Source organism: Neofelis nebulosa, chromosome 12 (assembly GCF_028018385.1).
Source record: "Neofelis nebulosa isolate mNeoNeb1 chromosome 12, mNeoNeb1.pri, whole genome shotgun sequence".
NCBI classification, from domain to species: domain Eukaryota; kingdom Metazoa; phylum Chordata; class Mammalia; order Carnivora; family Felidae; genus Neofelis; species Neofelis nebulosa.
The window spans coordinates 23,509,739-23,532,788 of record NC_080793.1 but is presented as its reverse complement, the minus strand read 5'-3'; the positions used below and the strand labels follow the sequence as shown (position 1 = coordinate 23,532,788).

Below are 23,050 nucleotides of genomic sequence, written 5' to 3'. Positions count from 1 at the left end.
TTTGGGAAGCAATTTACCAAGCTACTTTAACTATGGTGTTAACAATTCAAAATGTATCATGCTTTAGGTTTCTTTCTTTTCTTTTTTTTTTTTTTTTTTAATGTTTACTTCCCAATGTTAATGGCCACTTCCCATTCCTAAACTCCCTCACCCACTCAAAACCCTCTGACCAAGCTGACCACTCCCATCTTCTCAGGGAACTTCCTTCTCTTTCCCACAAGAATGCACATGCCTGGACTTCCTCCAGCTTCTCTGGCAGCTGTTGACCACTCTCTCCTGCCTTATTAACGTGTTCTTCTTCAATACAGCCTCTCGCAGTTGACATTACTAAGGGCTCGATCCTGGGTCCTCATTTTGGCTCCATCTGTACTCGCCCATGACAATCTGTGCTGTCTCATGATTAAACATCATCAGTGTGCTGACAACTCCCCCAGTTTATACTCAAGCCCAAACCTCTTTTCTGAGCTTCGGACCTAAATTGGTCCTACTTAGCAGACATTTTTATTTGCATTGTCACATAAACATCTCAAACTTCACATCCAAATAGAAAATCATCATTAAGAACATCCCCCCCCCCCCAAACTGGTGTTTAATCCAATCTTCAGCATCTCAGTTCCTGATACACATCCACCTAGTTATTCTATCCCGAAACCTCAACATCATTTCTGTTCCTCCTTCTGCTTCACCGAGTCCTGTTGTTCTGAAACCCCCTGACAGAAGAAGAATCTTTTTAGAACCTAATCTCGTAAGTGAAATAACATCACTTTTGCTGTGTTCTGGTCTTCAGAAGTGAGTCATTAAATCCAGACCACACTCCAAGAAAGAGGATTGTGCACTGGGGGGCCATCTTAGAGCCTGCCTGCACCACTCCAGCAACTGCCAGGGCAGGCTTGGCGAGGGTTGCTCTGACCCTTGGGCAGTGCTCTGAACCCTGCCAAGAGCTTCTCTCCTTACACTGCACATGGCCTACTGGAAGCAGTTGTCGATGTTTCCTTTGGACTCCAGGGCCTGGCCTAGTGCCTAGCCATGACCTGCTGAACTGAATTGAATTGGGCATCTCTAAGCCAGGGTTAGAAGATATAAACAGTGCTGGGACTAAACTGAGAAATGAAGCTCCTAGGACGGGATGTTTCCTTTGGAGGATCTCACGGTGCCCTAAAAACCAATCTAACATATTTGAGGAATATGTGGTAGGAGTCTGGAACACTCCAGTTATAATGAAGAAGCAGAAAGGAGACAAGCAGTGAGAAAGAGGGACGAATCTGTCAGCCTGATAGGAGCTTCCACTATGGTTTCCAGTCTTCTGTGTCTCTTCATAATGATTCAGGAAACTCCGGATGAGGTTTGTGATTGAGGGAAGCAGAAAAGATGAGGCTATAGAAGGGAAAACCCTAGGGGACTCAGGTACCAGTTTTATCATAAGAGGAACCAAGGAAGGGCATTGGCTTACCGCTACCCTCAGGTCCCCAAATGACAAGGGCCAAAGAAGGCCCAAATCAAATATACTCTTTTCCTGTACACAGAATATGCCTTGAATTCCTGCTCACCATTTCCCTCCTAATTTAACCAGATGAGTAACACAGATAACCTCTCTTCTCTACCAAAGCATAGACTTCAAACATGTAGCACTCTGTAACTCCAGCTCTCCTCTCTCTCCAGCATTCAGTGGGCCTCCCAACAATCGCTTCCCCAAGTTGTAAAATGCAGCTCTGTGCAACTCAGCACTCCACATGCTACTATAAAGAAAAGGGCGGCGGGTGGGGGGTGGGGGAGAAGACCTAAGGGAATAAGCCAAGGAAATCTCTTTAATGCTTCATCCTTCTATCAAGAGAATCTACCAGCAAGGCCTAAAATTCTTAGGAAGAAAGAAGGATGTGGTTTCATTTATCCAGTCTTTCATCATAAAATAGGTACCAGGGGCTACAATACATCAGGAACTCTGTTAGGCACAGGAATCACAGACATAAAGAACACAAAAATCAGTGTTCAATAAGCTCACCTTCTTGTGGAGAGAAAGAGTCAAGATCAGCTAAGAATTCTACTACCTGTGCTGTGGGTTAAGAAAGAGGTGAGCCCAGAGTGGGAGCTTCTGCTGAGAGCAGGGGGCAGGCAATTTAGACAGGGGCATCAAATGAAACTTCTCAGAGAGGCCAGAACCAGGTGGAATCTTGAAGGACAAGCCATGTTTGGCTAAAAGAAAACAGGAGAGTGACATTCCAGCAGAAAGGAAACCATGTTAAAAGGCATGAAGGTCAGAACAAGTATGGTGGTGATTCCGAGGCACTACAGTTACTCCTTGAACAGAGAGTGTGAGGAAGGGAAGGCGAGGAAAGAGGGAGGAGAGGGCAGCAGAGGACTGCCAACAAAGGGAGCGTGGAGTTTACCCCCAAAGCAGCAGGAAGTCATAAAACATTCTAAACAGGAGAATGACGTGGCCAAATTTATATACTAGAAGGAGTGCTCTCACATTGGCGTAGAGAACTGATTGGTAGGGAGACCCACTCGCTGCAGCTTAGGAAGCAGACCATAAATTAATGAGAACTAAAAGTGGCGTGGGGAGGGCAGTGAGAAAGGGACAATCCAGACAGGCCTTCAGAATGTAAACTTGATGGGTTAAGGAAAAAGAAAGGTGTCGGGGATGACTCAGAGCTCAATGAGTTAGGAAGCCGAATAGAAGACGGGCTATTCACTGAAACAAGAGATAAAGGAATTAAAAAAAAAAAAAAAAAAAAAAAGGAATTCCCAGGCTTTAGGGAAGATGATGAGTTTAGTATTGGACATATTGAGGTTATAGGACTTAGGATCAATTTCTCCAGGTGCTAGCATCTTGGATTTATTTAAATTAAGACAGATTCTTTGGTCAGCAGAAATTTAGGCTCTAGGTCTTGAGAGTCTTGGAAAAGAAGTTTGAATTTCATCAGCTCTGAGACTATAATACCTTCCCAAGCTCTCTCCCACAACTCCCCATAACTACATCCCTCTTCCATATAGGGCTGGGGCAGTCGGGGAACAAACAGTGGAGAACACCATAGGTGGAGATACAGCTAGCTCTACTGGGCTAGCTCTTTTCTCGTCCTATCTTATCCCTGAGAGCACTTGAACATTGAGAATCATGTGTTACAAGTCAACCGAGAGCCATGTCAACCTGAAAAAGCTCTGAATTTATGCACAACTCGTATTTATTACACACATCGCATGTGCCAGTCACTATTCTGAAGTACCTGTTTTCACAGAACTCGCCAATAAGAAAAAGTTTGTATTTTCCAACTTTCCTGCTGACACCTTCATTTACAGGTGCGTGGAACCGGGTACAGCATGTGGAGGCTCAATGACAGCAGTAGAAAGCCATTTTAGAGCTGTGGCTTGTGAAAGTGGCATTTTGTCTCAGAGAGCCTTTTGCAGCAATGGGGAGAGAAAGCAAAGTTTGAAGGTTTCCTGTCCTTCCTCTCTGATTGCATTGCTAATTCTAGTTAAATATTAAACGTTTTTAAGATTAATAATATTATATCTCAATATTATATATCTTGAGTTTCAGTTGCTTGTGAGCTAGCCATACAGGCGACTAGTTATACAGGTGTTTCTGACAGAGATTTAATTCAGAGCTACAGGTAAGAGTCATACATATTTAGGTGTTTTCTAACGCTGTAAAATGGTCGAAACAACTCTTAGAGTATGGCACACTCAAGAGAGGTGTGCCAAAGACTTAACTTGGGAAAATAAACATTTATATTCTGCATGAAGGAATGGGGCAGGGTGGGGAATTTATTAAGGGGACAACAAAAAAATAACAACAAGAAAACCAGGAAATAACTCTATCATAAAAAGGCCAAGTGAAAGAGAATCTTAAGCAAAAAGAATGGCCAATACTTTCACACGTTGAGGAAAATTCAAGTAAGATACATAATGAGTATGTACGTACGTATCTATTAGCTTAGCAAGTTGTGTGCTTTTTTTTTTTAATTTCACTTTGATATTTAACCTTTGGCAACGTGTTTCTTTTTACCCCAGGTGGATTTTAAAACTTTATGTAGTCAAATGGAGTCATCCTTATATGACTTCTAGGCTTTGTGTCCTATTAAAGGTTTTTCCATGAGAATATATATATATATATATATATATATATATATATACACACACACATATATATACAAATTATAATGTATTTAAGTAAATTTAATTTAATAAATAAATTTAATTAAATTAATTAAATTAATTAATTAATTTATAAATTAATAAATATAAATATAATATAAATAAGTGTAAATATAAATATAAATTAAATTAATAAATAAATTTAAATTAATTAAATAAAATACATTATATTCATATATTATACATTTATTCATTTAATTATATTTTAGATGTATATATATTTCCTACAAATAAGTGTGTGTGTGTGTGTGTGTGTGTGTGTATGTATCATGTAACTCGAGAGAAAGGGTTAACTTGGGAGGAAGGAAATGTTTTGGAAGGCTACTGGGCAGCTTACAAAATACACAGGAATACCGGAGAGGCAGGCAGGAACCAAGGCAGTCAGGTGGCGAGCACTGTGGCCAAGCTCTCGCCCGAGGAACAGCCCGGTCAGGGTGACGCAGCTCCGCCACTGACGCTGGGCATGGCCACCAGCGCTGCCATCACCAGACACTAGATACTGCTGAGGCGCCGCCGTGGCTGCGTGCTACTCTTGGCTCCGATGCCGTCGAACGCGTGATGTCGCCACCACTGGAATGAATTCTCACTACCTCCTTCTTTGTGTCACTTGCTCCAAATTCAGAGTCCCAGCAGACGTGTCTGATTGGCTGAGCTGAGGTCACTCATCTGTATCCACCTATCAGTATTCGTTTTTCTCAGCTTACAGAGGCAGAGCTGGGACCTGCCGCTTCCAAAACCCATACAAACATACGAAACGTTTCGGATACTCAGTTTAAGAAACAAAACCAAAAATGACTTCGCTATAGAGAATAATGCTTTCCTGGCAAAGATGATTTTATGCTTTGTACTTGCTTATAATATGCCATCTGTAGTTGTCATAATTTTTTATATATAAAAACTTTAATGAAAACATAAATTGATCGGCGCCTGGGTGGCTCAGTCAGGTTAAGCGTCCAACTTTGGCTCAGGTCATGACCTCGCGGTTCAGGAGTTTGAGCCCCGTGTCGCGCTCTGTGCTAACAGCTCAGAGCCTAGAGCCCATTTCAGATTTGGTGTCTCCCTCTCTCTCTGCCCCTCTCCCACTCATGCTTTGTCTTTTTCTCTCTCTCTCAAAAATGAATAAACGTTAAAAAATTAAAACAGGGGCGCCTGGGTGGCTCTGTCGGTTAAGCGGCCGACTTCGGCTCAGGTCATGATCTCGCGGTCCGTGAGTTCGAGCCCCGCATCGGGCTCTGTGCTGACAGCTCAGAGCCTGGAGCTTGTTTTGGATTCTGTGTCTCCCTCTCTCTGACCCTCCCCTGTTCATGCTCTGTCTCTCTCTGTCTCAAAAATAAATAAATGTTAAAAAAAATTAAAACATAAATTGAATAATATCATTGTACTGGACTCTTTATATATATATATATTTTTTTTTTTTTCAATTAGCAATAGTCATGCCTCATTGACTGATTGGCTATAACACTGCTAGTGCACAGAGCTACAGATGCTTTTTTTAAGACTTTATTTTTGAGAGCTGTTTAGGTTCACAACAGTATTGAGGAGGTACAGAGATTTCTCCTATTCTCCCTGTCCCTACACTTGCTTAACCTCCCCCTCTATCAACATCATTCACTAGGGTAGTACATATTTTGGCAAAGATGAACTTATCTTGACCCATCATCACCACCCAAAGTCCACTGCTTACCTTAGGGTCCACTCTTGCTATCGTATGCTCTGTGGATTTGAACAAGTGTATAATGACATATAGCTATCTTTATTATATCATATAGAGTATTTTTACCGCCCTAAAAATCATCTGTGCTCTGCCTATTCAGGCACTGTTCTCTTATTCTGCCTATTCTCCCACTGTGTCCAGAAACCACTGATCTTTTTACCGTCTCCATAGTTTGACTTTTTCTACAATGTCATATAGTTGGAATCATATAGTATGTAGCCTTTTCAGATTGGCTTCTTGCACTTAGTGACAGGCTTTTAAGATTCCTCCACGTCTTTTCATGGTGCCATAGCTCATTTCTTTGTAGAGCTGAATAACAGTCCATTGTCTGCATGTGCCACAGTTTATTTATCCAGTCCCCTACTGAATGAAGAACAGCTTGGTTGCTTCTAAGTTTTGGCAATTATGAATAAATCTGCTATCAACGTCTGTGTACAGGTTTTTGTGTCAACATTTTTTCACTCCTTTGGGTAAATACCAAGAAGTATGACTGCTGGATCATATGGTAGGAGTATGTTTAGTTTGGTAAGATACTGCCAGTCTTCCAAAATGGCAGACTCCTTTTGCATTGCCACCAGCAACGGGTGAGATTTCCTACTGCTTCACATCCTCGCCAGTGTTACAGATTTTGCCCATTCTAATAGGTGAGTGGTAGACAATTTTTAATTTTTTTTTGGTAATGTTTATTTTTGAGAGACAGACAGACAGACAAAGTGTGCGTGGGGGAGGGGCAGAGAGAGAGGAAGACACAGAATCCGAAGCAGGCTCCAGGCTCTGAGCTGTCAGCACAGAGCCCGATGCAGGCTCAAAGTCATGAACAGTGAGATTACGATCTGAGCCGAAGTCGGAGGCTTAGCCAGCTGAGCCACCCAGGTACCCCAGTGGACAAATTAAAAAAAAAATTCCCTCTGGCAGCAGCATCAAGGGTCTAAACAGCCTGTGCCAGCAGACTGAGGCAGGGTGGATGGCCTGCAAGAACAACAGCGACGCCGCGGCTTTCTCTGGCAGAGGCCGATGGAAAGAACGGACCTCCCCGGGAAGCGTGGTGGAGGGCTTCTTCCCTCAGAATGATTTATATCATATGTGTGAACTTCAGGGTCTTTGAACTGTAGCCACGTCTGCGTTTTCCATTGGGTTTTCAGACTGAGAGTGGGGCTGGATGAACCAGGGAGAAGCATCGTGTTCATGCAGGCGACCAACAGGTTGGAGGTCTCAGAGAATAGAGAGTACAGAAAATCCAGACAGGCAGACCCGTACTCTGGAAAAACCCCTATAACATGCTGGGGTACCAAAGATATACTTCAGAGAGGCCAGAGGTGGTATGACCGAGAAGCAGTTTAGTCTTTGGGGGTAAGCAGAGAGGCGGGGTAAAGTGTGATATGCTGATCGAATGACTGCAAATGTAACTGTTGCAGACAAATCGGAGAACGGGCGTGAAGTCTCATCCGGTGTCTGGTTTGTGCTCTGGGAGAAGCTGGAACTCTTTAAAGAGACCAGCTGGGGTCTCCTTCCATTTGTCCTCCAGATCTACTTGTCCCCTGTTCTGTGCCTGTGGAAACTGATTTCTATGAACTCTATCAATGGGCTTTCTTGCCCTCCAGTTCCTTATTGGGTTTGGCCAATGGTGAGGATCTGCCAGAAATCAAAAGCATTCTCGTGAGCTACCTGAATCCCTCAACCAAAAGTCTTAGCTCCTAATAGGAAGCTCTCCCATGACTTAGTCTTTAGATTCCGTTAAGTGGTTTTCTGCCCCTTCAACCCTCAGGCCTAGAGATGGTAAAGAGCACCTGTTGGCGGTTCACAGTCTCTACACTAATTCTTGCAGTTTCCGAACATCTTACACCTATATATCTCCTTTTATTCTAGTTGAGCAGGCCATCTCTTTCATGTTGGGACCCAGACAGCAGCCTAAGATATAAATTTATAAATTTTATATGATACAAGTTGATCATTTTAGTAGACTTCTTTTCCTTTCAGAAGTTCCCGCTAGCATACAATTAAAGACTCCACATTCTACATTCATTTGATTTTTCTTCCACCTACCCCCAGCCCTCGCCTGCTCACCCACCCATAGGCTCACCGGCTCTCCACACTCCAGCAGCCCAACTCCACTGAATTTTTCAAGCTGAAAATCTGGTGTTCGTTTTGACTTCATGACCCAATCTTTTCCATATTTGTCTCCAATCTACCCTTTCCTCTCCAACCACCTCATTGTCCTTCATGGGCAAGAACAGTGGACTCAGAGCTGGTCTCCCCTCTGAGAAATGAACTTAACTGCACATAAGCAAAATGGCCCCAGGTCATGGTCTATGTTCCCCAGGTGGACCCCTGAATTGACTTGAAGCTACCCCACATCACTGAATCTCTCTCTTTCCGGGTTTTGCCCCTTCCATTGTCCACGTTTCTACCTTCTTTGTGCTGCCCGTATCTTATTGACTTATTGACTGTGTCTGTTCTCAATACACCCACTTTGCTCCCTAGCATCGCATTTCCCTCTCTCTTCTGGAATGCTGCTTCCCTGGACTAATGTATCACTAACAAATACCCTTTCCCCACCCCCCACCCCCCACCCCCCAAAATAAACCCAACCATTCAACATCTGTCATTTGTGAAGCTGAGAAGGGCTGGTGAGAAAAAAAACACACTAGGGTGTATGATATCAGCATAACTTTGTAACAACAACCTCAACTGTGGGCTCTCTTATTTTCCAGAATAACTGTTTTAAATCTTCTTCAACCTCACCTTCTACTTCACAGAGATGATAGAAGTCATTAGATGAGGGCTCAGTAAACTCTTCCCCATTCTCACCGACAAATATGCCTACTTACCCCTTCCTCATCATCTCCTATTACAAGATCCAGTGCTTAGAGCTCCAGTCCCTCCTGCCTTCCTGGAGACCTTGAACTACCTATTATCTTTTCTTTTTCTGTGTCTTTAACCTCTTTCTTGCTACAGGATCCCTCACAGCACACCTTCAAAATAAATAATGAATGACTTCTGGGGCGTCTGGCTGGCTCAGTTGGTAGAGTATGCGACTCTTGGTCTAGGGATTGTGAGTTCAATGTTAGGTATAGAGCCTACTAAAAAGAAAAAAAAAAAAGAATAAATTCTGTCTCTGTCCAACCCTTCCCTCCAGCTGCTGCTTAGCTTTCTCCTTGTCACTCTTCTTGAGAGAATCCTCCCCACATACTGTCTCTATTTCCTCACATCCTGTTCACTCTCCAGTTTGTGTACACCATCCAGGGTCTTAGCTCCTTCCCCACTGCTCCCCAGGACTGCCCTTCACCAAGATCATAAACCACTTCTATGATGCTAAATTCAATGGAAACCTTTCAACTCCTTCCTACTTGACCGCTTAGGGGCATTCAACATACTCCATGCTCGCCTTCTAGAAATGCTCTCTTCCCTTCCCTTGTGTGCCACTCTATTAGTATATAGCTTTCTACCCAACTAGCTGCTTTGTGTCCATCTCTTTTTCTAGCTCTTTATCTTTCACTGGCATTTAGAGGTTGGAACGTGTCATGGCTCAGATCTAAGGCTTCCTCTCCTTTCACGTGCTCCCTTCAGCATATCAGATTCACGTCTGTAGCTTGCACTGCAATCTACATTCCCAGGGCGTTTCACTTCTCGTAGAATGAAGCTCTTACTGAGACATACAAAACCCTGAGTGATCTCCCCTATCTGCCTCTGTACCTTTCCCCTTCCTGCACTCCAAACAATTTTCATTTCTATCACAGCACCATGGTCTCCATATCCCCAGCCATTTCCACATTCTTCCCCCACTGCCTGTTAGAGTCTACGCCCACACCTCCCGAGTCTGGCTGTCTGACTTTGAGTTATCCTGCAGCGGGGAGCCTCGGTGGCACTTCCTCAGAAGAGCATTTCTTGCTTCCCTAACTAGGCCAGGCTCATTTTTTTTCAGGCTCAGTTTTTATATGATCTTACAATGTAGTGTATCTCTCCAGATTCTAATTTATGTATGTATGTATGTATTTATTTATTTATTTATTTATTTATGTAATTGTTTGTTATTCATTCCCTCACCAGACATTAAGCCCCATCTCTTGTTGCTGAATGTCCCACATACAGTAGGTATTCAGTGTAATTCATTCATTTACTGAACATTTTCTTTCTAGAGTCCTTTCCAATTTTATAAGGTAGAGGCTCCAAAAATCCTGATGCACCTCTAATAGCTATCCTCACAGTCAATGGGGAGATCCCATCCATTAAAAAAAATATATAACCCTACCACTATCTCTTTGATTCCCCACAAAGGGCAATCCATGTGGCATTCATGACCCGTTGTCTGCTGACCAGTGAGGCAAAGAATTAGGTCATTGCCCTTTGTGATAATTAGAAGGGGCTCTTTGCCAAGCTTCACCAGATGTATGAGAGCCTGGTGCAGACCAGAAGCACTAACTTGGTGATGTGCTGGCTCCAGCACGAATGGGGCTAGTGTCATCAGCTGCTGTGCAGCTGAATGCCAGTGTCTACTTTGAGATGTGGTTCAGAACGGTGCTACTCGCTCTTTGATCCTACTTCCTGGGAGTTTTGGCCAGCTTCTGAGATGAAGAAGCAAAGATAGCAGAGGTAGCCAGGCAAGCTTCATTGGCGTATTTATTTATCATTTTAAATGCTTATTTATTTAAAATAGAGAGAGAGCAAGCAAGCAAAGGAGGTGCAGAGAGAGAGGGAGAGAGAGGATTCCAAGCAGCCTCCACACTGTCAGCACAAAGCCCAATGCGGGCCTCGAACTCACAAACTGTGAGATCATGACCTGAGCCAAAATCAAGAGTCAGACGCTTAATCAACTGAGTCACCAAGGCGCCCCCGACTGTATTTTATTAACGGGAAGACTGGCCATCCGCCTCACCTACTCTCCTCATGCCCTGAGGACTGGTGCCCAGTCTCACTCCACAGGGCTGACTAAGTCTGCTATTGTAAGGCACAGCAGATTGTGCTGTAGGATAGAAGGCCATTTCATATCAGGGGTACAAGAAATTGCTGCAAGGAATGTAACTGGCTGCCACACTTTGGAACCTGCTGTGGTGTTCCTACCTAAACCACACTCCTCATGGGCTTCTCTCAGCCAATAACCGCCTCATCTTGAGCCAGCACTCTCCCTCAAATTCTAGCTTCACTTTTCCCTCAATGGAGTTTTGTCTCCCCTTAACCCTGCATGGCACTGCGGTCACCTTCGGACTCAGGTCATGGTGGAATATGAAGTAGGAAATAACTTCCTGGGGTTCCTGGCCTAGAGGGGGCAGTTCCTACTGGATTCAAGACAGGTGTCATCATTGCTTGTTCTTTATTTTAGGGGAAAGGGGATGAAGAGTGCTCCCTTATAAGTCCTCCTCCTGGACATCTGAAGGAAGAGGGTCCTTGGGGGGCTCATAAATCCAAAGTCGACCAAATTTCCAGAACCCTGCACTTTCTCTAGTGTTATTTATGGAAATGATAGGTAGCCACACTGTTCAGCCTGCTGATTCCTAAATTTTACATAAAAAAATGTGCTCATCTTATTGACATTCAAATTTCTCATGAAATACACAGCATTCACAGGATGTTCTCAGCAGAAACCTAATCAAATCTATATGTCTTCTGTTAAAATTACACTAGCATTATTTTGATTGCAGTTTAAGGACTCAGACTCATGTTTAGCCAAGCTCCCCAAAAGGGTGAATCTATTAATTTAAATAACAAAGAAGTCCGGTAGACAGATCTGGCTTTGCACATTATTTCTTGTTAATGGAGCACAGAAGCTTCCAACAGCCCTGGATAACCTGGTCCTCCCAGGTCCTGATCTAGGAAGGAAGAACTGATTTAACACAAGCTCTCTATGGTTCGGTAGCAGAGGTGTTCCACATGGAAAATATTGACAGTATATACAACAGACAAAGGACATAAATTATTTATATCGAGCATACATTTAAAATTCCTATAAATAAGAAAAATAAAAATGATGTAAGAGGAATACAGACTAAAGCCACAGAAGAGGAAAATGAATAACAATAAAAATATGAAAAATTCTCATTACCAATAGTATTCAGTGAAATAACTATAAATTAAAACAATGAAGTATCATTTTTACTCTATTTAAATGTAAGAATTCAAAGGTAAATGTTGATAAGAGTGTGGGGAAATGGGTCCTCTCAACACATTGCTGGGAGCAAATATATACCATCACACATTCATAATTTAGACAATTATATTGTCAGTAGAAATGATGGGTATGTAGTAGCATGGTAAAGTCTCCAAGACATATCATTCAGTGAGAAAAGGCAATTTGCGTAGTAGAACATTTCGGAAGCCATGGAGGTGCACCTTTAGGAAGATCTGCTGTAAGTAACTAATTTGGCTGATAGCCCCCAGCTTCCAGATCCATGGACTCATGAGGCCAAAGAATGAGGATGCACCAATAAGGCAAAAATCTTAAAACAATGTGGTAAGTGCAGTGATAGACATGTGCACAAGACACACACACACACACACACACACACACACAGAGGAGGCAAACCCAATGCAACTTTGGGAAGATATAGAATTCTGGGTCTGGGATGGCACCCAGGAGGAGATCATGATCAAGTTGGGATGGATGTTAACTGAGTGCAGAGAGGGGAAAGAATTCCAAGCCGGCAGAACAGCCTGAGTAATTCACAGAGGGAAGAAAGCTGCATATAGAAACAGGTTGCTAAATATTAAGATAGAGGCACGGATTGTAACAGATGAGGCTAACAAGACAGGCAGGGGCCAGCAAGGCCTCCCATGTCAGAGAGGTCTGAATAGGTTTTGATGCGGTCAAGAGGCACAGAAGCCTCTTGAGCAGGAGAAGAGATCTCTGAGAAGAGATCAGATGACAACAAGACACAGTAGAGGAGAACAGACAGGATGCTATCGCCATCATTCAGAGAAGATGAATGTCTGGAAAGGAGACTGGGACAGCATTATACTAATCGGAATCAACGGAGGGGAAGAAATGCAGGAATATGGAGTTGGTACCATCTGTAGGAACTGGTAATGGGCTGGAGGTAGGAGGCGGAGTGAGCGATGGGGAGGAGCCTGATTACATACACCCAGGGTGGTGGCGTGAGCAGAGAGAGGTGGTGAACCGAATCAGATCAGGAAACCTATACCTCAGGGAATACAGTGATGGTTGCAAAGGCATCTGGTATTGTCCTTCTGCCACTGTCTTAAAAGGGATTCTAAAGGGATTTTCTTTCCCTTGTTCCTCCAGCACTACACTTGCATTACTGGCCTAAGTGGATACTCACCAGCTGGCCGTGTCCATCACTACAGCCAAGACTGAGAATTCCTGATTATACTTAGAGCCTGTGGAGCTGCTGACACAAACAGTCATTAGCAGACGACCCTTTTGTAACAAACTGTGCTTTAAAATGTAAATTGTGGGGGCATTTTCCTTGCGTTGTCCAGAAGGAACTTTCTCCTGCCTGAGCCTGGATTAATCATGAGAGAGCTCGTCAACATTCCACTGGTACATATTCTTACTTTGGTTGCCTTCAGCGGGACTGAGAAACTTCCAAAAGGTTTGTTTGAGGAATCTTGTCTTCTTGTTGCCTTGTCACAGTTCTAAAGTGCATGTGTGTGCTCCGAACACGACCGATTCATATTATGGCGGGCTTGGGTTTTACTTGGTGAAGTAGGGGTACGATGTATGGAGAGGGAGCAGTTGACTGATGATCTCCTTTCTACCAGTATCCCTCCCTCGCTTAAGTTCTGCAATAAAAAGTCTAGCCACACAGGGCATGCAGAGTCCTCACTTGTAGGAAAACATCAGCAGGTAGACTGCAAGTTATCAAGGTCCGTTTTGTTTATGCGTGTGTCAAACTTCAGGGTGGTCTAAATGGATGATGAAAACCTTTTCACATTAGGTTTGCTGGGAATATAATCAACCCTACTCCCAGATGTCCAGACTGTTTGCTTCTGAACAAAAGTCATTTCCATTTTCAGTTTTGCAAAATTCTTAGTAAATATTTTAGTTCTTAAAAATTGGAATTACAGAAAGACTCACACAATTTGCCTATATAACAAAAGCCTGAAGACAATGAGTTCTCAATAACTTTGAGTTTGGAGGCATGAGTTGGCTCAGCAAGAGACTGTGAAAGTTTTTTTTCAGAGCCTTTGGAATGTACCGGAAATAACACCACCTCAGGGAAAGGAAAGCAACTTAAGAAACTGACAAACACCTGTTGCAGCAGCAAGAATGTCCACAGTGATATGGTTTCTGGCCAGTGCATTATAAAACGGAGACTAGTGTATTTCAAATCAGGAAGAAAGACAGGAAAGTATGTGATTTACAAAGCGACTGAGGGTTTCTCTGAAAAATTTTTTAAAGACATGAAAAAGACTGAATGATGTCAATTAAAGAGTTTTCAGATTTAATGTATTAGAGTAAAAGAGTTCTGCGTTTTATGATACACTCAAATTAATTATTTTCCTTTTATGTTACTTTCCCAAGGAACTGAACACATTTGTATTGCGTAGGTCAGTGAAGGTAGTATGTGTATGTAGATGGGAAACACAGCTTTAGATTTTGTGGGTCATTAGAATTTCTGGAGCCCCAAGGGCAAGATTCACATGCTAACAAGATATAGCTTTCTTCACAAACAATCTGATTTCGGAGACTTACGTTTTGTTTTCTTTTTCCATCTTACACAAGTAGAATAGTATCTTCAGATGTATTTAAACATTTAATTGCCAACTAATAGGTTAAGGTATCTCCAGATAAGGAAGAATCTAGGTCTTTTCAAACAGCTAATAATAGCCAGAAAGACTTAACATTGGCTTTGGATTATTTTAATACTTCCTGATCATACAACGGATGTCCGGTAAGGTAGCACCTGAACGTTCACATTTACAGATTGTTAAGTCTTATTTGTGCTCTCCTAAGCCATGAAGTTACATAAAAGTGACATGGGTAAACGCTAACATTTATTAAACTTCAGTCTTATAAGGAACAATTGATTTTGCTGGTTCAAATCAGGATTTGGTGTATTAAAAAAAAAATAAACAAACCCACCTCCCTGTATAAACAACTCCTAATTTATATTCTAGAATGAAATGATTTGCAGTTTCCAAACTTCACAGGTAAAGCCCTTAATTCAAATGCACACCATCTCTATTTCGAAAAATTCAAAATATGGTGATCTAAAGATAAAGCCAAACATCTTGAACTTTGAATAAAAAAATCAGATTGTTAATCTGACTTTGTTTATAATTAATTTATTGCTCTGATTAGATTATAAAACCAAAAAATTAAAAGAATATTTTTGCCTAGTCTACTGTATTTACGGTAAAATTTAAATTAGTTACGGATTTAACACCAATCTCAGCCAAGAACACCAGGCCTAGTAGAACAAACATTCATTCACGACACGCACCAGTTCTGAGAATAAACATTATCATAAAAACAGTCCTTAAAATTTTAAATGTTAGAGTTCATGGAATATATTGGTACAAAAAACAATAATATGCTATTATTTCATACTGCTGGAAATAATAAAGATGTTCCACACAAACTATCTCAGAGTTATTTTCTCTATTCTTGACAGAGAATAAAAAGAGTTCTGTAGCCAGGTATCTTTTTCCTAAGTCCTTTAAAAAAATGAATGAATCAAGGAATTTGCACAATAATGTGTTACAAAATGACAGATTTTTAAATAGCACAAGGTATTTAGTGGATTCTCTTCTAACTCTCCACATACCATTTCCTCAATAAAATTAATAATAGACTTTGTAGAATTATTAGTTTCTTGTTTTAAGTTTAGTTGGAGATTCCTAATGTTCAAAGACAAAAGGAAAAGTCACTTGTTCTAAATAATTACGACTAGTGACACTTTCAGTGACGAGCTCAATATCATAACCCACAACCAGAAATTTACAAACCATCACGTATGAAAGTAACCAACGTTTCATTGAATACTCGCCTTAACCACATATTTCAATAATAGTGAGTGCTTTATCAGGGAATATTAAGTGTGTGGTGGGATTTAAATTCTGTAGAAGTACAGGAGTTCACGTAAGCAGTACTGAGTTTCTTTAATACGCAAAAAGAACTCCTGTCCAAACTCCACCTTTTTAAATTACCTCATTTGCTCCCATACCTAGAAGTGTTTGCGCCGAAGTGATTTATCTTCAGATATATTTGAGTAACTTCCTCTTCTAGATCGTATGCATACAAAGATAGGGTTCACAGATTCAACATATGACTAAGTCAGAGCAGGCACAGCTGTCATTGAAATCCAGGACACCGAGTCCTGGATGAATATTGACGTACATTGAAAGAGCAACTCATTGCGTGTTTGGGGAGACACAGTTGCTTTAAATAATACTGGCCTTCAAGAACAGAGAGAAAGAGCAGAAACGTCAAGACTTCTGCCATATTTCCAGAGTAGTAGGCAACTTCTCAGTGAACTAGGACTTAAGTCATGGGAGAGAGGGTCAAGGTGAGGGGGGAGAATGGGACCTGAAGGATGTGGCCCCATTCAAGAAAGTGAGCAAAGAGCAGACCAGAGTAATGCAGAGGAACTACGTGGGCCATGCTGAGGGCCCAGCTGGGGTTGGGAATTAACCTTTATAGTGGCCTTGATTTGCACCAGTGTTTCATTTCATCTAACAATACTATATGAACATAGAGGCAAGCGAGGACAGCGGGTGAGACTAGTTCAAGGTTGGTGCTTCCCAGGGTCAGGGCAGCTGAAGGACTAGACAGTAAGGGAGCTGAGATTATATGGCAACATACCGTGCAGTCTAGGCAGAATAATGAAGGCAGTGAAGTGAGGACATTTAAGGCCTGGAAGAGAGTGTTAAGATCAAGTTCCTTTTCCTAGTCTCCAATGTCTTTCTGTGTGTCTTTGGGGATGGCACGTAGTATTTGTGAGCCTCCATTTCCTCATAAAATGAACAAGTGCGTACTAGTGCTCAACATATAACATTAGGTACTATGCTAAACAGTCAGTGATTGCTGAAATGATCGCTCTTGGGTAACATGAACATTTTAGACGGGTCTCTGTGGGACTATCTCTTAACCCAAATGAATTCACCCAGGAGAGGCAATTTCAGAAATTCTGAACAGGCTGAACCTAAACCCCTTCCGGTCTATGCCCAGTACCATTCCTGAAGGCAAGGACCCAAAGTGTGTTCTGTGACAAAGAATGAATGATACAATATTAATAAGTGGTTGAGATTATCAATGAAGCTTACAAGTTCCAAAAGCATCATAATAAAAAAATAACTTATATTTTATTGTATCGCCAGTAGAATAAATGTGCCAGTTTCTAAGATAAGCCAAATGATGAGCAATACTGAATATCCTCTTTCTTTGGGGATATCTGAAAATTTTCCAACACCAAAGTGTTTTCTCATACTGAAAAAACAATACTGTATTCATGATATTAGAAAAAAAACACGAATATGTCCCAAGTCTGAGCTCTAATTTTACTAAAACAGAAAGGAGCAAATTCACCTGACTTCTTGGTGTTTACTCAGTCATTTGGTCATGTTCGTCAACAACTAGTCAATCAGAAGCTGGTCTGTCAATGGCCATGCGGTAGAGCCCATAAAAGGGTTAATATCATTTTCCTTCACATCAAGCAGCTAGGATTCAAGTGAAGTTGCTCTTTGGGTCCAGAAAAGCATTGTGCTCATTTTCATGTATTTGTTATTCATGTGGTCCTTGGATTGAGGGGAGAAATAGTGCCCTAGTTTAAACAGACTCTGGCTGAGATGAAAGCTGGATAACAGAATGAAAGTAAACAGGAGACAGTCTGCTGAGTCAACAAATATCATTAAATACAACGATGTGATTTTGCCAGTAACAATTTGAAAGTGGATTTGTTTGGGTAATTTTGAAAGATGGGCAAAGTGAACTTAGCCAACTATACCCTGCCTATATAAATTGATATTAACGTAAACCTTATTTTTCCCCTCTGTCTGTAATCAGTATTATGCTCAAGGCATGGAATTGCTTAGAGTTAAAAGATAGGAATTTTAAACCGACCTTCACCTTGAAGTTTAGCTCTATTATTTCCTACTTGTGTTATGCTTAGACAGCTATTTAGCCATTCTTATCCTCCATTCTTCATCTGCAGATGAGAATAATAATAGTATCTACCTTTATGTTTGTTGTGCTAAATGAGATAATGAACGAAAAGTATAATGCCTGGCCCGTGGCAGGTTCTTAATTTTGGATGCTAAAATTATTAAAAACAGAATCAAACGATGCACAAGACTATCACGCCACTGCTCATGGTGGGAAGGTGTTAATCTAATAAAGTTCTTAGTAACACCTCATATTTCTCCATAACTGTGTCAAGACATTCTCAGATTTACTTTCTTGATCTTAACTGATCTCCACAGTTTGTAAAAATATTAATAACATATGTCTGTTACCTCTGTCACTTCTGAAGTATCAGGTGAGAAGAAACTAATGAATTAAGTTTATTTTCTTATAAAAATAATACATGGCCATTAAGAATGATTTTGTAAATATAAAATACAGAAAAGCTTAAAACAGGAGGGCACCTGGGTGGCTCAGTCGGCTAAGTGTCTGACTCTTGATTCAGCTCAGGTCATGCTCTCTCACGAGAGAGATCTCTCACAAACCGTGAGATCGAGACCCACGTCAGGCTCTGCATTCACAGTGCAGAGACTGTTTGGGATTCTCTGTCTCCTCTTTCTCTCTCTGCCTCTCCCCTGCTGGTTCTCTCTCTCTCTCTCTCAAAATAAACTTAAAAAAAAAAAAAAAACCTCAGACTAGAAAAAGTCACCTTGACTTCCAAGACTGTTTGAACATATATTTTCTCCCATTTTTTCTATGTATCATAAATAACTGTCTATATACTTCTGCTACCTGCCATTTCTATTTCACATGAATGCATGAGCATATTCTATTTTATTTATCCTCTTAAAAAATACCATTCGCAGTGATTATGTGAATAATATCTTGTTTAGGTAAGAGTTGCTAATATATGCTTAATATTTGCCTCCCTGAGACAAAAAAAAAGGCCCTGATTTGTTGCATTTGCTGATTTCTGACTCCAACCACAGTCGATTTCAAGCTAACAATGAACACTGAACTGGGAGGGATGAACACTAACGTGGCTTTCTACACTAATTCTACCAGACAGCGACCTTGGGTATAAATCACTTCAAGAGCATAGGTAACAGTAAAACGTAGTAACATAATTAGGAAGTGATAAATTTCGAGTATTATTAGTTTTTAATATAATTTATTGAATTTTAAGTTTTTTATTTTAGCTTTTTACCTTGAGTATAGTTGGCACACAATGAATGTTACGTTAGTTTCAGGGGTACAGCATAGTGACTGAGCTTCTCTAGAGGTTGTGCTATGCTCACCACAGACGTAGCTACCATCTGTCACCCTAAATGTATGTAATTTAGTTTTTAATAATGGCTGTATTTAACAGTTGTCTCACAGAATTCCGGAGAAATTAACACTTGGCTATAGCAAGCCAGTACAAGCCAGCTCCAGCAGACCGCAGTTACGAGGCAGAAGTGTGTGCCGAAACTTTCCTCCCTTTCAGCACCATTAGTACGATCCAGGGCAATTCATCTGTTCTGTACAGTGAAAGTCATCTGTGTGCCTTTCTGCCTTGAGATTATTTCCTTGGGATAGATTCCCAGAAGTAAATATTAATGGTAAATCTGCAAGTAATCCAGAGACTGGGCGAACAATTGAACAGTTCGGGCTTCTGTTTCTAAATTACAGACTCAAATAACACACAGTGTTCCATATGGGGAAAGGACCGTTTTAAATGCTTTACGTGTATTCATTTAACTAATCCTCATGACAAGCCTATGTAGCGGTTTTATTATCATCTCCATCTACAGCTGAACATGCCTAGGCACCAGCTAGGTGACTTGATGCATCACGAAGTGATGGAACAGGGATTTGAACTCAAGCCCTGTGCTAGCACCTCTGTCTGGCTGCTCATTGCTCTTGCTTTTTAAACAACGAAAGCATTCACTATCATCAATTCACCTTTGGGCCCATCATTATCTGCATCTCACAAACTTAATATTCAGTGTTTTTATTTATCTGTATGACTCTGCAATTGATTGCTTATTCCATCCACAGGAGCTCTGATGCCTACGTATAAAAGATGTCATTTCACCTAAAAATTTTCTGCTCTTATTTCAACTATTTGCTTTCAACCTTTTCAAAAATTTATGCCTTTTATAAAGGCCTCAGAAATACAGCTTATTTAAACATTATATCAGTAAATCTGCTAACCCTAGGGATAGAAAAAGGTCTAGGACATGGTCCTTGGCCCCAAAGCTCAAGGTTTTTATTACTGAGTATGAGATAAAGACATAAGCGGATCATTTTAATAGCATCTGTGTGCCAAGTGCTATCAGAGTGACATTTATAGGATGACCCATAAGGAAAAGGGCATTTGGCTCTGTCTAGCTAGTCTGAGAAACTGAGCTAAGATGCTCCTTAAACTGCATCTTAAGACAAGAACCACATTAAGGAGGAAGATGGGGGCTCAGTGGGACACTCCCAAGCACCAGGTTCCCTTACTCTCAGCCCATGAATTTGTCTCTGAGTTTAGTGAAAAAATAAGGTTTAGACTGTGAATGCATGTTTTATGGCCAATGTGCCCATCTGTCCTAGGTGTCTCATGAGGCTGTCACCCCCTACCCTGCATCTAAAATACTGTTCACACTACTTACTTGGCTCTGATACATACCTTGCATTTTATCTAAAATGACCATATAATCGACTGTCCAAACTCAGGCACTTTTGGAATACAGGGGGCACTACCAATTACGCCAGGAGAGCAGGCGTAACTATTACAGCTGATCGTTCTATGTAACCGTCCATCCTTATTAGCTAGATGGTGGGCTCTTTTCTTTTTCTTTAAACACCACAATAGAAAATCACCTTTTAATGGTTTATTGTCTATTCTTCTTCCTAAATATTTATACTTATATTCACATTCCTATTATTTACAAGCTTGTTTTCTTGATACATGTATCATTTCAAATCTTCTTTTTCACTTAAAAACATATTTATACATTTTCCCATGATATTAGAAATCCTTCAAAAGTCTTTTTTTTAATATAACTTATTGTCAAGTTGGCTAACATACAGTGTATACAGTGTGCTCTGTTTTGGGGGTAGATTCCCGTGATTCATCGCTAATATACAACACCCAGTGCTCATCCCAGCAAGTGCTCTCTCTCCTCAATGCCCATCACCCATTTTCCCCTCTCCCCTACCCTGCATCAACCCTCAGTTTGTTCTCTGTACTGAAGAGTCTCTTATGGTTTGCCTCCCTCTCTGTTTGAAACCGTTTTTTCCCCTTCCCCTCCCCCATGGTCTTCTGTTAAGTCTCTCAAGTTCCACATATGAGTGAAAACATATGATATCTGTCTTTCTCTGACTTATTTCACTTAGCATAACACCCTCCAGCAGCACTTTCAACAATAGCCAAATTACGGAAAGAGCCCAAATGTCCATCAACTGATGAAAGGATAAAGAAGGTGTGGTTTATATATACAATGAAATGCTACTTGGCAATGAGAAAGACTGTGGGCTCTTCTAAGGCAGAGATGGACTTTACACATCTTTTTGCTTCTAGTCAACCTGGTGCTTGCTACATGGAAAGCAGTAAACAAATCTCTGATAAATAATAGTAACGATAAAGTGGTAATGATGATAATTATTTTCAATAAGGTCATGCAATGGGGTAGATTTCCAGACTCATGCAAATACAGGTATTGACACTTTCTTTCCCACACCATCCAACCCTTGAGATGACCAGGACCCCACTCCGTTTGCTCTGGTAGATTCACAGGCTTCCTAAATGATTAAAGAGGGATGCATCCTACTACTAACCGACTCTCATCCTTCTTAACTTCCTTGTCCTTCTAACTCCTATAATCCAAGCAACTCTCATTTCATGGGGGGACAGGAGGAGAGAAGGATCAATGTCAAAGCCCCTCCTATTTTCTTTCTTTTTGTGGAACACACACACATGCAGAGGCACATACACACAAACAATAAAAAACAGAAACAAAACCAGAAAGTGTACAACTAGGGCTCCTGGGTGGCTCAGTCAGTTAAACATCTGACTCCTGCTTTCAGTTCAGGTCATAATCTCACCGTTGGTGGGATGAGGTCCCGCACTGGGCTCTGTGCTGAGCACAGACCCTGCTTAGGTTTCTCCCTCTCCCTCTCCCCTTCTCTCTCCCCCTTCCCTGCTTGTGTTCACACACTCTAATAAAGTTTTTGAAAAACTTTAAAAAATAAAGTGTACAATTCACAGAGTTGTGCATTTATCATCAAATTAAGCAGAACATTTTCATTATACCTCAAAGAAATCCTGTGTCCTTTAGCCATCTCTTACCCCCTAATCCCTCCATCTTGCTCCCCTGATCTTAGGCAATCGCTAATGTATTTTCTGACTATAGATTTGCCCATCTGGACATTTCACATAGGTGGAATCATGCAATATGTTGTCCTTCTGACTGGTTTCTTTCACCTAGCTTATTGTTTCCAAGGTTCATTCATGTTGTGGTATATATCAATACTTCATTCCTTTCTATTGTCAAATAATATTCCATCGTATGGATATATACCAATTTCATTTATCTGTTAATCTGTTGGTGGACACCTGGGCTCCTTTCACCTTTTGGCTATTGTGAATAACGCTACTATGAACATGGTTCTACAAATAAATGAGTCCCTACTTTCTATACTTTTGGGTATATAGCCAGAAGTGGAACCACTGGATCATATGGTAATTCTATGTTTAATTTTTTGAGGAACCACATACTGTTTTCCACAGAAGCTGTGCCATTTTACATTCCCACCAGTAATGCACAAAGGTACATCTACCCACCTGCTTGCCAAGAGGTGTTGTTATCTTTCTTTTTGATTAGAGCCATTCTGGTGGATATGAAGTGGTATCTAATTGTGGTTTTGATTTGCATTTCCTTAATGGCTAATGATATTGAACATCATCTCATGTGCTGTGTCTCCAACACAAATGAAATTTGTACAAATTCTTTGGAGAAATGTCTATTCAGATCTTTGCCCAGTTTTTTCAGTTGGGCTTTTTGTCATTTTATTTACTCTTTTTCTATTCCATTCACATGCAGATCTGATTTTTTATAAATTGGACGAAGCTTAAGCTT

At 41.0% G+C, this 23,050-nt stretch overlaps 1 protein-coding gene and 1 long non-coding RNA gene across 2 annotated transcripts in view; one reads left to right on the top strand and one right to left on the bottom strand.

Moving 5' to 3' along the window:
* Window positions 1–4,395: 4,395 nt before the first annotated feature.
* Window positions 4,396–23,050, bottom strand: part of LOC131491507 (uncharacterized) — a 100,452-nt gene continuing 81,797 nt past the window's right edge. Inside the window, exon 4 of the long non-coding RNA XR_009251491.1 lies at window positions 4,396–4,828. This is a non-coding gene — a long non-coding RNA (uncharacterized LOC131491507). The remainder of the gene's footprint in view (window positions 4,829–23,050) is intronic.
* Window positions 12,981–23,050, top strand: part of MUSK (muscle associated receptor tyrosine kinase) — a 97,552-nt gene continuing 87,482 nt past the window's right edge. Inside the window, exon 1 of the mRNA XM_058694595.1 lies at window positions 12,981–13,410. Within this exon, the coding sequence (XP_058550578.1) occupies window positions 13,332–13,410 (79 nt within the window). The 5' untranslated portion in view covers window positions 12,981–13,331. The remainder of the gene's footprint in view (window positions 13,411–23,050) is intronic.